Raw genomic sequence first — 18,601 nt, forward strand, 5'->3', positions numbered from 1 at the left:
TATAACCACATTAAAATAGTAAGTGGAATTTTCCTTCAGTAGGGGTTATAAGAGATGTGGAAAAGCAGGCAAGCCATTTCCTAGTAAAAGCAATACCCATTCATGATACAGGAAAGAAGAGTACTCTGTAGACGAGTTTACAGCCTGTACTGGTCATCTGTATTCACTCTTGGTGGTGGCAGTGGTATGGAAAAAGGCAGTGAGATTTAGAATGAGGAATTCAGTACATGATCATCAATACATTGGTGGGAACTGAAAAAGAAGGTCTATTTTTTTTAAGCAATGGAATTTTTTTTTTTTTTTTGGCCAGTTCTGAGACTTGGGACTCAGGGCCTGAGCACTGCCACTGAGCTTCTTTTTGCTCAAGGCTACCACTCTGCCTCTTTAGCTGTAGCACCACTTCTGGCCAGATGGCTCTGGCCACAGATTGGCAATGCCAGCCAGGCTAAACCCACACTTCTACAAATATCCCAATTCAGGGACTTGGTGAGGTAGTGACTTCTCTGATGTTAAAGGCTAGCCCCAGTGAACAAAGGCATTTTATTTTGTTACTATCCATCCTGAAGAGCTTCTTCCTACTGAGAGGGCCTAGTGTTAGAAACTGAGATTCTCTTAGGGCCTGAGAAAAAGCATCAATTATTGCTCAAGGAGTCTTGGGACACAGTGTCCCACTGTGAGATGCGCATGAGAGGTGAGCATGGGAAAGAGCAAGTTTATGTGATCCCACATGAAGGTGCAAGCAGCAGGGAGCTCTAGCAGATACGGGCATGGCGGTGAGAGGCTCTGTCCTTATTAACAAGGAGTGAGTCCCATCATTAGTGGGAAGCACCAAGTCTGTGACTGGCACAATATTTGGCCTCAGGGTCTGCCTCCTAGCCACATGTGTTGGCTAAGTCAGAGCCTAGACCCTCCAAATCATGTGATTTCTATAGCTTTCTCCTCCATCAAGGAGGTGGACTGTCAGGCAGGACCTGAATGTATTGAAACCCACTCCTACAAACTACATCTGACATGTTTGCTGCCAAAGGGATCTAAGGCCTCCAAACCCAGGTTATCAAAATCATAGGATTTCTATAGCCTCTTTCCATACCCAGACGGGCGGACTGCTGGGCGAGTCCAGAAAGCACTGAAACACCCTCCAGGAACCATATTCTAGCATGCATCGACTTCCAGGCAGGAGTGAGCACCTGGTGAGCCCAAACACTTTCAATCATGAGATTTCCACAGGCTATGCCCCCTCAGGGTATGTGAACTGTTAGACAGGGTCATTGAGACCAAGAGGCAGAATGACTACATCCCTCACTTCTCCCTCCAGCAGGGCAGAACTCAGTGCCCTGTTGACCCCCTATTCTGATGCATTTAGGAATCACACGAAAGCCTAGACATTTGCTACACCATCCAATACCAACGGGGTGTGGGTAGGGGAGTTGTAGAAAAAGTGGGGACTGCCTGGTCCTCGGGTTAAGAAGTGGCTTCAAATACACAAATAAGGGAAGAAGTATGGCCAAAGCAGCCTGGAAGTGGACAACCAACCCTTCTACAAGAGATTCTAGTAGTCCAACTCGGTCTGAGCAGTGTTGGGGAACAGGCCCAGTGCCCTGAACACCTGGGTGAATGGCAGATGGTCTGTCCAGTGGTGAGACAAGTCACCTCAACCCATCCGCTTTCAACGGAAAGACTGCAAGTGATTAAAGATTCCAAGCAATGACTTAGTCTCAATATGCAAATCCCAACGAAGCAACACAGAACTATGACAAAACAAGGACAATTCCTCCCAACCTGAACAACTTCACATGAATGGACACAAACGGTAGTGAACTGGCTGAAATACCAAAGAATTTTAAAGAGATCATTACAAAAATATCCATTAAAAAGGGCATGAATAAGTGTCTGAATTTTGTGAAAAAATTAAAGAGTTTAATGAAATAAACAATACAGGACATGAAAGAAATTTTAAAAATGGAATAGAAATTCTGGGGAAAAAAAGGGAAATCTAGAAATGATAAGTTTAATCAATCTAAAAATACATAATTGAAAGCCTCTCTAGTACACAGGATGGAACTGAAGATAGAGTATCAGAGCTTGAAGACAAGGTAGATGTGTTTAAACAAGCAGGTGAAAAACAAAAAGTACAATTAAAACATTGGACTTGTGGGATACTATTTAAGAGACCAAACCTACAAATGATGAGCACAGAAGAGGGATAAGTGAGAGTCACATAAAACATACTCAGGGATAGCAGAAGATACCCCAAATCTTGAGACAGATGGTCATCCAGATATAGTGTCTCTTAGGACCCAGAGACAGATGAGAACAGAGCCTCAGGTTACAAAACAAAGAAAGACCATTTCAAGACAGAAATGCCAAGCCACCTATAAATAAAGCCCACCAGAAAAACAGATTTCCCAACAGAAACTCTAAAAAGCAAGGAGAGTATAGAATGATGTATTTCAAGACCTGAAAGAAAATAACTGCCAGCTTACTGAAATAAACAAAGCTGTCCGTCATAATTGAAGGAAACCTAAAGACCTTCCATGATTAAAACTAAAGTAATCCCCACAGCCACTAAACCAGCACTGGAGAATATACTTAAAGAATAGCATGCGTGGTGCAGACCTCCGCTTTGGAAAGCCCACTGCATGGAACGGACCCCAGAGTGGCGCTGATCTCCAATTGGAACAGCCCACTGCTTAGTGGAAATCTCTGCTTAACACACCTCTCCGCTTGGAGTAGCCTGCCCATCAACACCGCAGCTGCACTGCACAGAGGAAACGACTACACAGGTGAAACCCGGGAAGGAGACCATGTGAAAAAGGGCTGGTAAAGAACTCAACCCCTGGTTCAAGAGCAGGCATGGTACACAGGAAGGTGGGGGAGAGAACATAAACAAGAGAGAAAATTCTGGGCTGGGAACCCAAAGATCTCATAGGGCTCAGCCTGTACTAGGAAAGTAAGGGTTTCACCTCGTTCAGGCTGTGTCAGGAATTGGCACCTGGGGCAGTTCGGGACAAAGGAACAAAGTTCAGTGCTCGGTACCCAGAGACAGTATCAGTCTCAGCCCATACCAGACAAGCAATGATTCAACCTCTGGTAGATGGCTTCCGAGACTGGGCATGGGCTCAGGACAAAGGACAAGGCCTAGGGCTCCAACTCAGAGAACTTAGCAGTCTCTTCCCACACCCATGCCTAAGGATTCAACCTCCTGCAAGCCTGGAACAAAGAGCACGACAAGGCTTCCAGCTGAGCCCATCACCAGTATGGACAGGAACTTCTACAGAGAGGGAAGGAAGAGCGTGTAATGCCTTGGAGCTCAGCCTCAAGGACTAAGTGAAAGGCACTCCTGGAACCAGTACTACCTGGAACCAAGAGACTCGGAGACAGGAGTCCCCAATTTCAGACTCCCCAAACTAAGCCACCGGTGAGTGCTGCGTGAGGGATGGGCTTCTAATCTCCAGGATTCATCTCAGGAGGGGCCCTAACCCCAGGAATAGTCCCTGAAGGCTGCCGCTCACCCAGAGGGGCCCCTAATCCTAGCAAAGGTCACGATGGATCTTTAATGTTGGCAATGGCATAGTGCGGCCTCTAACCCAGGGGAGGCCTTGGTGAGACGCTGAACCCTGTCCAATGGCAGTGGACACAGAGGCCTGTACAAGCCCACGCATGCATCTCCACACCGGATGCTGCCAGCACCCACCCAAGCTCAATCTTACACCCGTGAGTCGAGGCCCCCGGCTTCCAACCGTGTCACGGTGGGGGATCTACATCCAGCCCTTGTGTGCACCCCCACATGAGAAGGCACTGCCCACGGCACTGAGGGTGGCACCCAGACAGCCTCAAAAGCCACACGGGAAGCTCTTACCCCTAGTGCCTGGGGTCTGTGCTTAGCCGACTCTCAGAAGCTCACCCGTGCTTTACCGTGCAGGATACGCTCACCCATAGCACCAGGGTTGTACATCCAGCCAGCCCCAAAGCCTGCCTGCCTAGCCTGGGGCAGGTTGCCCACAACAGCCCACCGCACTGCGGTTCACGCCGAACGGCACAAAAGGCTCCTGTGCGTCCCCACCTATGCCATCGTGGACACAGCGTGGGGAGAGAAAGCACTCCCGGCTGGGCCCACAAGCCTGCCCACCTTCCTGGGAAACAGCAACTCCACGGTGCCCACCAACAAAACCCAGGATCCTATGACCACCGAATCATACCCAGTCTCAACGGCCTCTGAATCCAGATGTGGAAACCACAGTGAAAAACCACAAAATTCATGCGCAATCAAGACAACATGACACTCAGAAAACAGCGACACCAGAGGACCATTAAGACACGATGAGAGAATTGGTTGATGAAATAAAAGGGCAGATCCAAAAACAAATAGAACATAAGGGGAAAATGATGAAGAACATGCAGGCATGAGTAAGAAGATTAAAATGTTACACATACCCGAGTGAAAGACTAAATTAACAACCCGAAAACTGACATCAACTAAGAGCTAGGAAACATGAACGGTTCTATCTCCCTATTGCAAAGCACAGCTGAAAGCAGAGGCAATAGAGTAAGTGAAGGAGAAAACAAGGTATCAGGAGTTGAGGATAAAACAAAGGAATTAGAATGTAAAAAAATCAGAGGCATGGAAAAAATACTCAGAACATAACAAAGGGACAGTTAAGAATTTGCAGACTTGGCCTAAAGATCAAATCCATGCATAATAAGGATGAGTGAGGGAGAAGAATTCAAAATGAAAGGCATTAAAAACCTATTTACCGGGCTGGGGATATAGCCTAGTGGCAAGAGTGCCTGCCTCATATACATGAGGCCCTAGGTTCGATTCCCCAGCACCACATATACAGAAAATGGCCAGAAGTGGCACTGTGGCTCAAGTGGCAGAGTGCTAGCCTTGAGCCAAAAAAAAAAAAGAAGCCAGGGACAGTGCTCAGGCCCTGAGTCCAAGGCCCAGGACTGGCAACAACAACAACAACAACAACAACAAAAAAAACCTATTTACCAAAATAACAACAAAAAAACTTTCTAAATCGAGAGAGAGAATCTCACTTGACAGAGGTATACAGAACTAGCAGTAGCAGACAGAATCTGAAAAGAAATACTTCTAGAGACATTGTTGTGAAAACTTTGGAATTTAAAAGAGAAACTAATTTTAAATGCAGTAAAATCAAAGGAGGAACTTTATTACAACGGAATTAAGACTAGAATTGCTGCAGATTTCTCTACATAAACTCTGAATGCACGGAGAACCTGGACTGTTATAATTAAAGCTCTGAGTGACAACTGACAATCCAAACTGGTATACCCAGCAATGCTAATATTCACACTTAATGGCAAAACGACAAGCTTTCATGACAAAAACTAAAGGAATTCATGACACTGAACAAGCACTACAACGGATACCAAAGAGAAGCATACAATCTGAACAAAACACAGTCAAGGAAACAAACATTGGGGGAAAAAAAATCACAAGATAGTTTAGTAAACAAAGAGAAGGAAATAATCACACTGTAGGAAATCGACAAAATGGCAGGAAACATGACCTATTTCTCCATAGCAGGCATCAGTCACTCAGACACTGAAGAGTAAGATAACAGGGAGTCCTCTGAGAAGACTTTGGAAACACAGGGAAAGGGTCCCACTGAACCAGGTTTGCTCTCAGCGTGAAGCTGAGCACAAGTATACTGGTTCAGGTGCTAAGCACCCTCCTCCTGCCCCGGGCAGGCCTCTCACCTCCATGCTGTCTGTGAAAAGTCTGATTTTTTTTCCCATTCTCCATACTCTGATCTTTTCTACCTGAGGTGGAATCCCAGTGGCTATCAGCCCTTATTAATACAAATAAAAGAAAGCATTAAAAAAAAAAAAAAAAAACAACTCACCAGTCGAAGTCAAAATATTCATTGGAAGTTTCTACCCACACGAACAGGGTGGCGGCGGAGAGAGAAAATGAAATCACCAGGAATACAAAGAAAACCTGTTCTCTCTGGAAAGAGAAAGAAGTCGAACTTAGCTTCATAGCCCATGTTACCACTGTCGCTTTGGTATGCACTTGAGAGGGTCTGTTAACTGCCACAAGTTACCAAACCTCCGGAGAGGATGGAGTTTGGGGTGCTATCTCAATTAGAATCCTGAAGGCTTTTTAACCACATGAATAAGATATCCCACTTCTTTGGATAATTTTAAATATGTTAAGACAGAAAGAAGAAGCCCTTCTCCAAATTCTCAGGTTATTATAGGGAGAATAAGAATAAAAAGAGAAAAGGCATTCTGAAAAACTGAAAGGCAGTAAACTGTCACCCCCTGCGTGCAGGAGGAAGAACTGCACAGGAACTGACCTAGGCCTTAAACGCATTCTGTGACCGGAAACTTGAGTGAACTTTGTCAGTTGCGGGGCTTGAAATCAGGGCCTGCCTGGGTACTGTTCCTGAGCTGTTTAGCTCAAGGCACTCTACCACCTTGAGCCACAGTGCCACTTGCAGTTTTCTGTTGTAACTTGGAGATAAGAGTCTCCTGGACTTTCCTGCCCAGGCTGGCTTTGAACCTTGATGCTCAGATCTCAGCCTTCTGGGTAACTAGGATGACAGGCGTGAGCCACCGGCACCCAACTGAGTGAATAAAGAGAGAAAGAGAGTCAATACTGCGGGCTTCAATTCAGGGCCTGGGCACTATCCCTGAATTGTTTAGTTTTGGTTTTTGCTTAAGGCTGGCACTCTACCACTTGAGCCACGGTTTCACTTTGGGCTTTTGGGTGGTTATTTGGAGGTACATGTTTCCCAGACTTTCCTGCCCCTGCTGGCTTTGAACTACAGTCCTCATATCTCAGCTTCCTGACTGGATAAGGTTACACGTGTGAGCTACCAGCTCTCACCTCTTGAGTGGACTTTCAAAAACATGTATCCAATGGATTGGACCTAGAAAAAACATGATGTTAAGTGAGGGAAGCCAAGCTCTGAGTCACAAATGGTACGTGCTTTCTCTCGTATGTTAAACTAGATCTATAATATAATTGGACATGATAGGCTACACAGCACCCCAAAGGTGTAACCACTTCTCTGAACATGTAAAATACCGTTTACCAAGCTCTAGAAAATGGACACATTGGGTTTTTGTTGGTGGTAGTGTTTGGTTTTGCTTTTTTTTTTCCTTTGGGGGGGGCAGAAGGGGGATGCAGAAAGGGGGGTAGGAAGGGTGAAGAAATGCAGTCATGTCACTCTGTAGGAAATGAGTTGTGTCGTTTGTGGGTAGGAGCGGGAAGGGGAAGCCAGGGGAACGTGAAGGAAGGGGTGACATTGTCCCACACCGGCAGCGTTCTCAGGACCCTACCTTACGAAGCGGTAGCCCCTCTGCACAGAACCTCGATCCTAACTCTAGTTTACGCGTTCCTCCCCGCGGTGCTTCCTGCCACGCGCATCGCCCTCCGTGGCCACAGGTCCTGCGGGGTCAGCCGCCCAGCCCAGCCCAGCCCAGCCCAGCCCAGCCCAGCCCAGCCGACGCCTGACTAGGTCTATAGCTCCCAAGGACTCTACCATGTGTTATTTACAATGCTGCCACCATTTTCTCTTTGAAGGCAAAGAATTCCTACGTTAGTCTGGCTCTTTCTAACAGTCCCGAGTTAAATCATCATTCCAGAATGGCTCAAACCACATCACCAGTTTACAGTCTTCAGTGTATCTCCACCCCTCTGGTTCTTTAGAAAAGGCATTTTGAAAAACTGAAAGACAGCAAACTATAACCCTCTGTATTTTATTCCCTTCATTCCCTTATAAGGCAGAGGGCAACGTTTTAAAACCATGCAAGCTGGTGGTGGTGGCTCACACTTGTAATCCTAGCTACTCAGAAGGCTGAGGATTGTGGTTCAAAGCCAGCCCAGGCAGGAAAGTCTGTGACACTCTTAGCTCCTATTAACCACCAGAAAACTGGAAGCGGCACTTTGGCTCAAGTGGTAGTCCGCTAGCCCTGAGCTGAAGAGCTCAGAGACAGCACCCCGGCCCAGAGTTCAGCCTCCAAGACTGGACCCACCCCCCAAAAAAAAACAACCCACACAACATATGGGTCAGAACTCATTCTAGCTTAATTTCCCATCATTTCTCCATCCATTCTGGCCCATCTAAATAAAATAATCTTATAAATCTCCAAGCTCACTGTATCCTTTGACCTTCTCCAATACCATTTATTTGCCACCTCCATTATTTTTTGCTATCGTGGTTGAATTCAGGACCATGAACTGGCTAAGTTAGTGCGCTACTCCTAGAGTCAAGCTCTTAGCCCTTTTTTCTTTTATTATTTTTCAGATAGAGTCTCACTTCTATACCTAAGCTAGACTGTGATCCCAATTATAATTCCTGACGTGGCTTAGGTAACACACATGCACCATCGCACCTAGCTTTTAAGTGGGATCTCTTGACCTTGACCTTGAATCCTGCTCCAGAATCCCCACCTTCCGGCTAGGACTATAAGCATTGGCCACGATGTCTGGCTACTTTCCTAATTCTCAATCCCCACCTTCTATCTTCGGCACTTCCCTGGATGTGTTCCTATATAAGCACACACACAATCACTTCATCTCTCTTGCTTTTTAAAGATTGTGCTTATAACACCTCTTTTAGTGCCCACCATAACGTGTACTATCGTCCAAGCTACTTGGGAGGCAAGATTTGTTAGGATTGTGGTTTGAGTCTAATCTGGGTAAGATGAGAAACCTGATAGAAACCTCAATAGAAAAAGCTGGGTGTGATGTACACAGATGTGTTGATATAGCTACCATGAGAGCCTAAAACAGAAGGACCATGGTCCAGCTCGCCCCGTCAAAAAGATCCTATTCTCGGGCTGGGGATATGGCCTAGTGGCAAGAGCGCTTGCCTCGTATACATGAGGCCCTAGGTTCGATTCCCCAGCACCACATATACAGAAAATGGCCAGAAGTGGCGCTGTGGCTCAAGTGGCAGAGTGCTAGCCTTGAGCAAGAAGAAGCCAGGGACAGTGCTCAGGCCCTGAGTCCAAGCCCCAGGACTGGCCAAAAAAAAAAAAAAAAAAAGATCCTATTCTCAAAAGCAATCAAAGCAAACAAGGTGGAACCCATTTCAGGCAGTAGAGTGCTTGCCTAGCAAGCATGAAGCCCTGAATTCAAACCCTAGTTCCATAGAACTTACATACATACATGCATGGGACGGAACATCCCTAAGAATCCCTAAGAATGCTTTCCATTTATCCCCTCCTTCCCTGTGCTACCGACACAAGGTATAATCAACTAGAGACCCGTCAGGTCAGGTTCTTTAACCCTAGATGGACTATGCTTACAATCAAAGGTGCACAATATGGTCCTCTTCTGACTCAAGTGTTCATCATTTGACCTGTACTATTATACAGCTTGCCAGAAGGTCCCATCAATGTCTTAGGGGAAGAAATGCCTTCTATGAAGCTAGGCCACAGGCCACCACTCCAACATGCAAGAGCTCTTCACTAAGAAAAATAAAGCACTACTTTGACCAATAATAGAGAAGAACCTTGCTTCCCAGTGTGCTCATAAACACACTTCCTCTTGGGAACTCAGAGAGAAGAATCAAAGTCTAGGCACTCCTGTAATCCCTGGTCAAAAGCATCTATCTAATTGCAACCAAACCTCGTTTCCCGCCCAAGGTTCACTAAAGGACTAAACATAAAAGTGAGTGGCTGAGTCTCTACGCAGCCATTGAGGGGGAAGGAACTGTGGGAGTGTGTGTGTGTGTGTGTGTGTGTGTGTGTGTGTGTACAAAGAGCCAAGTTAAGAGTCTTAACTCCTTGGGCTCCATTTGCTATTCTTTTCTTTCTCCTCTACACCTATTTGGTGGTTGTGGGCATTTATATTTGCTTTTCTTTTCATTCATTTCCAACTCTCTAAAAGAACTTTTTTTCCAGGGTTGGGACTAGTGGGAGAGGGGTAAAGGAGGAGGAGAGCAGGAGGACCTGGGGATGAAGAGGACTGGCGTGGAGTTAGGTCAGAGCTCCGGAGGGGGTGCCGGAGGCCTGTGTGTGAGTGAGGAAACTGAGGCCTCAATGACACTTCGAAAGAAGTGGTTTCTGAGTGTGGCTAATGTGAACGTCAGCTCACGGGCCCGGCTCCCCAGCTTGAATAAACTCCTCAAAGCTGGAACCTGGTGACAATATCATTTCTGGGGGTTGGAGGTCCCGGCAGAGAAATGGCCAAATCTTACCTACCTCGACCTAAGTGAAAACAAAAGCAAAGATCTCAGTACCATGGAGGCTCTGAGAAAGCTTAAAAAAATGGAAACATCTGGACTTAACTGCGAGATCGCAAACCTGCAAGATGACAGAGAAAGTATTTCTGAGCTGCTGTGGCAAATCATCTACTTAGATGGATTTGATGAGGATAACAAAGCCCCAGACTCAGAAGAGGACGCTGAGGAGGATGAAGATGTACCCGATGGACTTGGAGGCTACGGTGGGAGGATAGGGAGAAGGGGAAGAAGAGGAAGAAGAGGAGGAGGAGGCCTTTGTGGAGAGAAAATAAGTTGCTGAGGATGCTGGAGAAGATGACTAGATAATTCTAAGATCCGATTAACTCCCTCCTCTGGGTGTGCAACCCAGGGATCCCGTCTTCTTTGTTTCTCGTATATGATAAGCTCTCCCTACAGAAGATAATCTGTAACTTTTTATAGGAGAAGTGTAGTTTGACTATTTTTGCCTTATCATTCCAATTAAGATTTACTAGTTTGCTAATGACTATGTATGTACGTAGAGAAAATTTTTCATAAATGCCCCCAACTCCTCCACTCTGAAATTCTCTAGCAACGTATTTGGAATCTTAATTTTTCTAGTTCAGACTTACGATCTTAGATGTTGTTAGCCCATAATTAAAACATGTAGTTCCGTGCATTTAATTTGTAAGGTTTTAAGGTTATTTTTAAGTTAACTAAAATTACAGTCAGCTCTGATATGAAAAGAAAATAGCCTCGATGGATAAGTTGAATTTTTTAGAGGTGATTCAGATTTTCAGTTTGAAGGCAGTGATTTTTTATTTTTATTTTTATTCTTGGGGTTGTGAGCATTTGGGGGCCATTCTGTCACCTGAATAAATTGGAAAGTAGAATCAGAATAATAAAGGTCCATTTAGCAGTCACTATAGTTCGTGAATATGGGGGAAGTTCTATTCAATTATAATCCATGAGTTTTATGGCAACTGAGAAGATTTTTGTCTTAGAAAGAAAAATTGCTTATGTTAAGTCCAGAGACATTCAGGCGAGCCCTTTCTTCAGACTGTAGATCATGACATGCCGATGGTGGCTTACTTTCGTTTTGGAAATGCATTCTCATTTCCTCCTTTCCTTTCCTTTCTTCTCTCTCTCTCTTTCCTCCTCTCTCTCTCTCTCTCTCTCTCTTTCTCCTTCCCTCCATCCCCCCCCCCCTCTTTTCTAGTCCTCGGGCTTGAACACAGGGCCTGGGCTCTGTCCTGAGCTTCTTTTCACTCCAGGCTAGCACTCTACCCCTTGAGCCACAGCACCACTTCCAGCTTTTTCTGTATGTGTGGTGCTGAGGAATTGAACCCAGGGCTTCATGCATGCAAGGCAAGCACTCTACCATTAAGACACAACCCCAGCCCTGTAAATTATGTTTAAGTATCAGAAAATTATCTGATGTTCTGCTTCTCTCCGAGATACAAATCACTGAGTATGGTATAGCCGTCACTCCCTTTTATAGCTTAAGATATATAATTTAGTGTTTTAGAATAAGAACTATGAAGCTGTGAAAAACTAAAAAGGCTTCACATAAAACTGAAATAAAACACAAGATAAATTTGGTGGGAGAGATTGAAATCTCCAAAAGGGAACATTTTTTTTCTCCTAATTTTATCAATTGAAATGTCTGTGTTAATTTCTAAGAATTGCTGGCTCTACCAATTATAAAATGCAAATTTTAAGTGAAATCTATATATTAACTTTTTATCAACCATCTTATTGTGCAATCAAAATTAGAGTTCTTCAGTTTGAAGACTACACTTAGTACCTCCAGATAATTTCTATGATTTCCTTAGCTCTGTGGGTGGTATTTTTATGCAAATAGATAAGGGTGGGTTTATATTTTGTAGAACTTGTGGGTCCTGTTTTAATGTTCTTTGTATAGTAGTATGTATATAATGTGTTAAATTCTTCAAAAATCTCTTTAAATATTTGAATACTTTTGTGCAACTGTGTTTGGAATAGAGCCATGACAGTGTTAAAAACAAAACCAAAATGTCAGGCATGATGGCTTATGTCTTTAATCCTAGCTACTCAGCCAACTGAGATCTGAGGATCAAGGATCAAAGCCAGCCTGGGCAGGAAAGTCCATGAGACTCTTCAATTAATCACCAAAAGTACCCAGACTGGAGCTGTGGCTCAAGTGGTAGAGTGCTGAAATGCTCAGGAATAACACCTAGGTCCTAAGTTGAAGCGTGTGTGTGTGTGTGTGTGTGTGTGTGTGTGTGTACGTCCATACACACACAATATAAAAGAAAATGGATGATTGACATAAAAGACAGTATAGAGAAAGAAAAGACAAGGCCTGCGTGAGGGGCTGGGGGCGGCTCAGTGGTAGAATAACTGCCTGACAGGTGCACAATGCACATCACCATAGAAAAGAGAGAAGAGGAAGGGGAGGGAGAGGTGTTAAGGGGAAGGGAGAAAGGAGGGAAGAAAACGATGGGAGGGAGGAAGGAGGAGGAAGGAAAAGAGGGAGAGGAGTAAAGAAGAGACAGGGTGGAAGGGGAAATAAGAAGAAAGAGGAGGAGGAGGAGGGAAAGAGAAAGAATGGAGGGAGGGAAAAGAGGGTTAGGAAGGGAGGACAACGGGTTAGGGGAGCGAAAGAAGAGGAAGGAGGAGGGAGAAAGAAAAGGAAGAGGGGAAAGGAAAGTGGATGGGTAAGAGGATGGATGGGGTGGAGAGGGAGGAGGAGGAAGAAAAAGGAAACAAGAGGAAGATGGTGAGGAAGAAGATGGTGGTGAGAGCATGCCCTTGGACAGTACGTTTAACTTGGCTCTAGACCCGACACAATCCTTTGGTGGACTGTGCAGCCCTGCAGCTCCTCGGTTCTGGAAGTTCTAAGGCGTTTCCTAATGGCCACGTTCCGCACAGGCTCCCCACGCCCGTCCAAGTGTACCCGAGAGCAGCAACAGGATCCGAGTTCGGTTTTTTCCCACTGTCTGAATCCCCAGTGACAACTGTAGAAGCCAGTAAGGAAGGTGATGTAGCATTTGTAATTGAAGATGCGTCTAATCTGTGAAGGAACACGGATTCTTAGTCTTCTTGGCTTTTTCCTGGGCTCAATCCTGTTGACATTCTTAACCATGATTCATTCTTTTGCTGAAAGAACAGAAAAAAATCAGAACCTAGAGCAGCTCCAATTCATGTACTAAAACCCAACTTCAACAAGGAATTCTAACAAACACAGATGAATACGGTGAGAGGTGACTTACAAATAAGGATAACATACTGGATCTGCACTTGCGTATCGTCCGTACACACCTGCGAAATCCCCAAGGCTTGTGAAAGAAGCTCACAAAGGAAGTGAGGTTGGAAACAGCTGTCAGTCAGAGCCAAACATCATGTAATGCATACAACCTTGGGCAGCACATTGAGAAATACATTGCCTCAGCAGTCGAGAAAAATCAGGCACACAGCACAGGTTACTATAGTCTAGTAACAAAGCAAAAGGCTAACTTGCCAAGGCAAATCAATAATACCCAGTACCCAACTGAAAATTAACAGGCATACAAAAAAGAAAAAGAAAAAAAGAAGAGAAAAGCAAGGGAATACAATCCCTATGCAAGTGTGAAGGGCGGGGGGGGAGGGAGGGGGGCGGGGAGCCGGGGCCGGGAATCAACCAAGCAATCATAAATGTTTCTGGTTAAAAATGGCAAGCAAGGATATCATATTATGACTATATTCCATATGTTTAAGAAAGTAGAGAAAAATAAGTGTATCAAGAAAAAGACAAGAAAGGTATTTTCCAAAGATTTAACTCTAAAACATGAAAAATATAATTCAGAGATGAAGAATACACTTCTGGTATTAAAAACATTGGTGTGAGGGGCTGGAAGAATGTGGCCTAGTGGTAGAACGCTTGCCTCGTATACATGAAGCCCTGGGTTCGATTCCCCAGCACCACATATATAGAAAACGGCCAGAAGTGGCGCTGTGGCTCAAGTGGCAGAGTGCTAGCCTTGAGCGGGAAGAAGCCAGGGACAGTGCTCAGGCCCTGAGTCCAAGCCCCAGGACTGGCAAAAAATAAAAAAGGTGAAATTCAGGCACAGTGGTAGAAGCCTACAATCCCAGCTACTCAGGAGGCTGAGGTACGACAATCACTTGAGTTCAGAAGTTCAAGAGCAGCCTGGGCAACACAGTAAGATCTGGTCTTAAAAAATGGGGGAAAAGGTAACTACAATAGGTCACAAAGAAGGTGAAAAGCCAGGCTTGGGGCAGATGCCTATAATCCCGGCCTAGAGAGGCCAAGGAGGGGAGGACGACCAATGCCAGCACCACAGTGGCCCCAGCTCAAACAATTCATTAAAATGAAATAGAACGCAGGACATGAAACGGTGTCATAAATATTACTCAATCAAAAGAAGGCAGTAGAAGAGAAAATGGGATCCCAAACCACAGTAGCAATGTGGCAGACACAGACCCACACGTAAGTAGATATACATAATTCTAAACACTCGGATTTGTAAACAGCATGTATCTAGTCGTATGTACATGAGAACCACCGTGCGTGTGCATGCGTGTGTGTGTGTGTACGTGTGTGTACACACATGGGCTGGTCCTCGGGCTTGAACTCCGGGCCTGCACACTGTCCCTAGTCTTTTGTGCTCGAGGATAGCACGCTAATACTTGAACCACAGCTCCATTCCGGGCTGTTTGCTAGTTAACTGGAGGTGAGAGTCTCACAGAATTTCCTGCAGAGCCTAGCCTCGGACTGAACTCCTCGGATCGTAGCCTCCTGAGTAACTGAAATTGCCTGTGTGAGCCACTGAATTTAAAATCTGACAGCCAAGAAAAAGATCAAGTGTGGACAGAGCATCCGCGGAATCATGGGAAACGCCTGTTGGAACGCCCCGGCCAGATAGCATGGCCATGGCCAGCACCGGCACCCCGACACCCCGACGCCCAGGCCTCAGCGCTGGGAAGGGCACAGCCCAAGGCTCGCCAGGACCGCCAGACCCAGGAGCAAGGCGTGGCCACCTGGGGGCGTTGTGACTGACGGATGACCCTGGGGGCTGGCGAGTGTCCGGCCTGGAAATCTCCTCACCCCTCTGTGGCAATTGTACGAAGGCCCGTTGGGACCCCTAAAGCAAGGGAACAGCTGGTGTCCTGTCCCAACCCCCCCCTCCACCCCCGCCACGGCTGCACTGACCAGCCCTATCCAGGAACGACGCCTGCTTGGCAGGACCTCTAACACCTACAAGCAGTGAGTGTCCCCTCTCCTCCCAGGTGCAGCTGCCAGGGCAGTATCCTAGTGACTCCAGCCGCCTGCTGGCACCCCACCACCAGAAAGGGTGCCCAACGTGACACCCCCCCCCAACACCGTAATGGTGGGAGACGTTAGCACCCCACGCTCACCAAAGCACAGGTCAACCAAAGGATTATCATAGCCCAAATGGACTTAATAGACATCTAGAGAATTTCACCCAACAGCCACACAATCTACGCTTCCCAACAGCCCATGGAAACGGCTCCAAAAGAAGTCACATCCCAGGGCATCAAGAAGCTTGAGCAAATACAAAAGGACTGAGATAACTCTCTGTGTTCTATCTAGTCACAACAGAATTAAACTAAATTTCAACAGCAAAGTTCCTAGAATTCAATGGAAATGAAAAGACATCACGATTCCAGAACCTCTGGGATACAGTGAGGGCCGCGTTGGAAGCGCATAGCTCCAGCTACGTACACAAAGGGCACAGAAGCGGCGCAAGTTGATAACCTCAGGATGCAACCAAAGCGCCTAGGAAAACAGGAACAAACCAAACCCAATGTACCAGAGAGAGATAGTAAAGATTAGGGCAGAAATCAGGGAATTAAAGACTTAAAAAACTATACATAGACCAATGAATCAAAAAGCGGGTTCTTTGAAGAAAATCAGTACAGTTGACAGACTTGGGCCAGCAAGGTGGCTTAGTGGTAGAGTGCTTGCCTAGCATGCATGTCGGGAATGGCTGTACCTTTAAGGGGGCAGTCCTGAGAGTCCTGCCTCTTCTCCACCGGAAGAGATAGCAAACCAGCCCCGCCTCTCGTCTGCGAGCACGTGTCTCGTAATGGTGCCGGAGACCCCGAGACCCGGTCCTTGGGGGGCTGTGGTCTCCGCCCATAGAGGAAGTTCCGTGACATCACCGTGATGGACAGTTCATTAGCCAATCGTTAATACCCAGTTAGTCCCTCCTCTTCCTGACGCCATTACTGTTACATAAACCCCTCCCTTGAATAAAACCCTTTGGAAGCCGGTAGACCATCGTCCAGTTTCTTCTCTTAAACGCAGGGGGGCTGGGGACGCGCGGGGGTTTCGGCAGCCCTATCTCTTCTCAGCTTGGCCCGACCGGGACACGCTCTGCCCTCCCGCCGGCGGGAGCAGCGTGCAGAGCCGAGTGTCCCCCACAATTAGAGGCTTGCGTCTCCCCAGGGGGGATGTGGAGGCACAGCCTGACAATGCATGAAGCCCTGAGTTCGATTCCTCAGTACCACATAAACAGAAAAAGCCAGAAGTGGCGCTGTGGCTCAAGTGGTAGAGTGCTAGCCTTGAGCAAAGGCAGCTCAGGGACAGTGCCTAGTCCCTGGGTTCAGGCCCCAGGACTGGCAAAATGAGAGAGAATGGGGGGGCAGGGGGCAGGCTGAAAAGGCAAGCCACAGACTGGCAAATATATTTGCAAAACACATTTTTCGTAAAAGGACTTTGTATCCAGAATATACAAAGAGCTTCCAAATCTCAAAATAAAAACACAGTGTAAAGAAAATATGCAAAAAGGGTAAAAATAAAAAAGGGTTGAAAGGATACCTTACTGAAGAACATTTATACATGTCAAATAAGCATATGACAAGATGTCTGACATTGCTATGGTGTTAATACCACATGACCAATTCCACCCATCACAACACAGCCACTACAAAAAACGCTTTGGCAGGTACCAGTTTCCTATGAGGGTAAATCACATAGCATGTCCAGTAGGAGCCACTCCTCAATATTATAAAAAAGGTTCAAACAAGACTGTTTTTCAGGACATAGAGCAGCCTTGTCAAGACCCAAATGCTTTTTAATGTGTGAAAGTCCATACAAACTGCTATACATTTGTGTAATAGATGCTACTCAACCATGCAATGCACCAACTACTTGAACACATGATGTCGATCAAAAAATACTTGATACCAAATGAAAGCAGGTACACTGGACAGGGTATAGTGTATGATCCTATTTACATAGCGCTTTGGCGGTGGGGTGGGGGTGGGGGAAACTATATGAGCAGAAAGAAACAAGTCAGTAGTTGGTCAGTGGCTGGGAATAGGAGGCGAAGACTAAAGCCGTAAGCAATCATCAACTGCTCTGCGCGGAGCTTCTTGCCTATTACTAACCCCGCTGTGTGTCGTGGTGAGAGCATGTCCTTCAGCAGCTGCTGTGGTGGACAGTGAATCCCCAGCTCCACGTGCTAACAGTATGGAAGTCGGGGCTTTGAGAGGGTATGCAGATTAGAGGAGCGCAGGGCCCCTTAGGATGGTCTTGGTGGCTTTATCCAGAGCCAGTAATGAAAGACGGGCAGACGGATTTCCTGTGACTGCCCACGCTTTCCTTCGCTGACTTCCACCTCTCAAAAACATCTCTACGCCTCGGCTCCCGCGCCTTCCACCTCCGGGCACTGTGTCTACCCCTTCCCGCAGAGTGTCTCCTGCTGCCAGAACACAGGAAAGTAACCCGCGCCCTTCATCCGTGTAGACCGGTGGCAAATGCTTCTTCCCCCGGTGTTCAGGCAATTGGTTCTTACTAAGCGTTTACGGTGCGCCAGTTACTGGACTCCACGTGGAGGATAAAACAGCAAAGGAAACAGACGTGGCTCCTCAGAGATGGAATGTATTTGGGAAGGGGCGCACAATCGTAACAGAACACAAACTCCACCGGTGCGGGAAGTCCCAGGGGCTGTGGGATGTGTTCAGGACCCAGGTCTATCCAAAGGCCTAACAGCAAGGGTCAGCTGAGTGTGGCTACCGGCTAAAAAGAGAAAGACGTGTTTGCTGGCTCTGAGCTCTGGGGCTCAGTCTGAAAGGCCCCGAGGAGCACATGCCACTCCTTCTGGCACTCATTTTGGAGGACTCCTTAGAGCAGGGGTGGCCCCATCCTGCCCCAGGGGTATAAGGACTCGGAATTCATTCGGTACATGACAAGATAGACACACTTTTTGTTGTTGTTTGTTTGTTATCTCTCGTTGGCTGCCACAACCCTTCTGCCTGTATTGATAATTTTATATCATCTGAGGATGATGTTATAAATATCCAAATGGCCATTGGCAAAAAAAAAAAAAAAAAGGTTCTTTACCCCTGCATAGATAGTAAAGAAAATCCAGGCCCAGGCAGGGCCCACTGAACACATATCAAATCCA

General features: G+C 46.3%; 1 protein-coding gene across 1 annotated transcript in view; it reads right to left on the reverse strand.

Moving 5' to 3' along the window:
• Positions 1-13,314, reverse strand: part of Gdpd4 (glycerophosphodiester phosphodiesterase domain containing 4) — a 55,054-nt gene extending 41,740 nt beyond the window's left edge. Inside the window, exons 1-2 of the mRNA XM_048360541.1 lie at positions 13,126-13,314; positions 5,874-5,977 (exon numbers count right to left, since the gene is read on the reverse strand). Coding sequence (XP_048216498.1) covers positions 5,874-5,977; positions 13,126-13,314 — 293 coding nt within the window. The remainder of the gene's footprint in view (positions 1-5,873; positions 5,978-13,125) is intronic.
• Positions 13,315-18,601: the final 5,287 nt, after the last annotated feature.

The sequence above is a fragment of the Perognathus longimembris genome, chromosome 13 (genome assembly GCF_023159225.1).
Source record: "Perognathus longimembris pacificus isolate PPM17 chromosome 13, ASM2315922v1, whole genome shotgun sequence".
In the NCBI taxonomy this organism is placed as follows: Eukaryota; Metazoa; Chordata; class Mammalia; order Rodentia; family Heteromyidae; genus Perognathus; species Perognathus longimembris.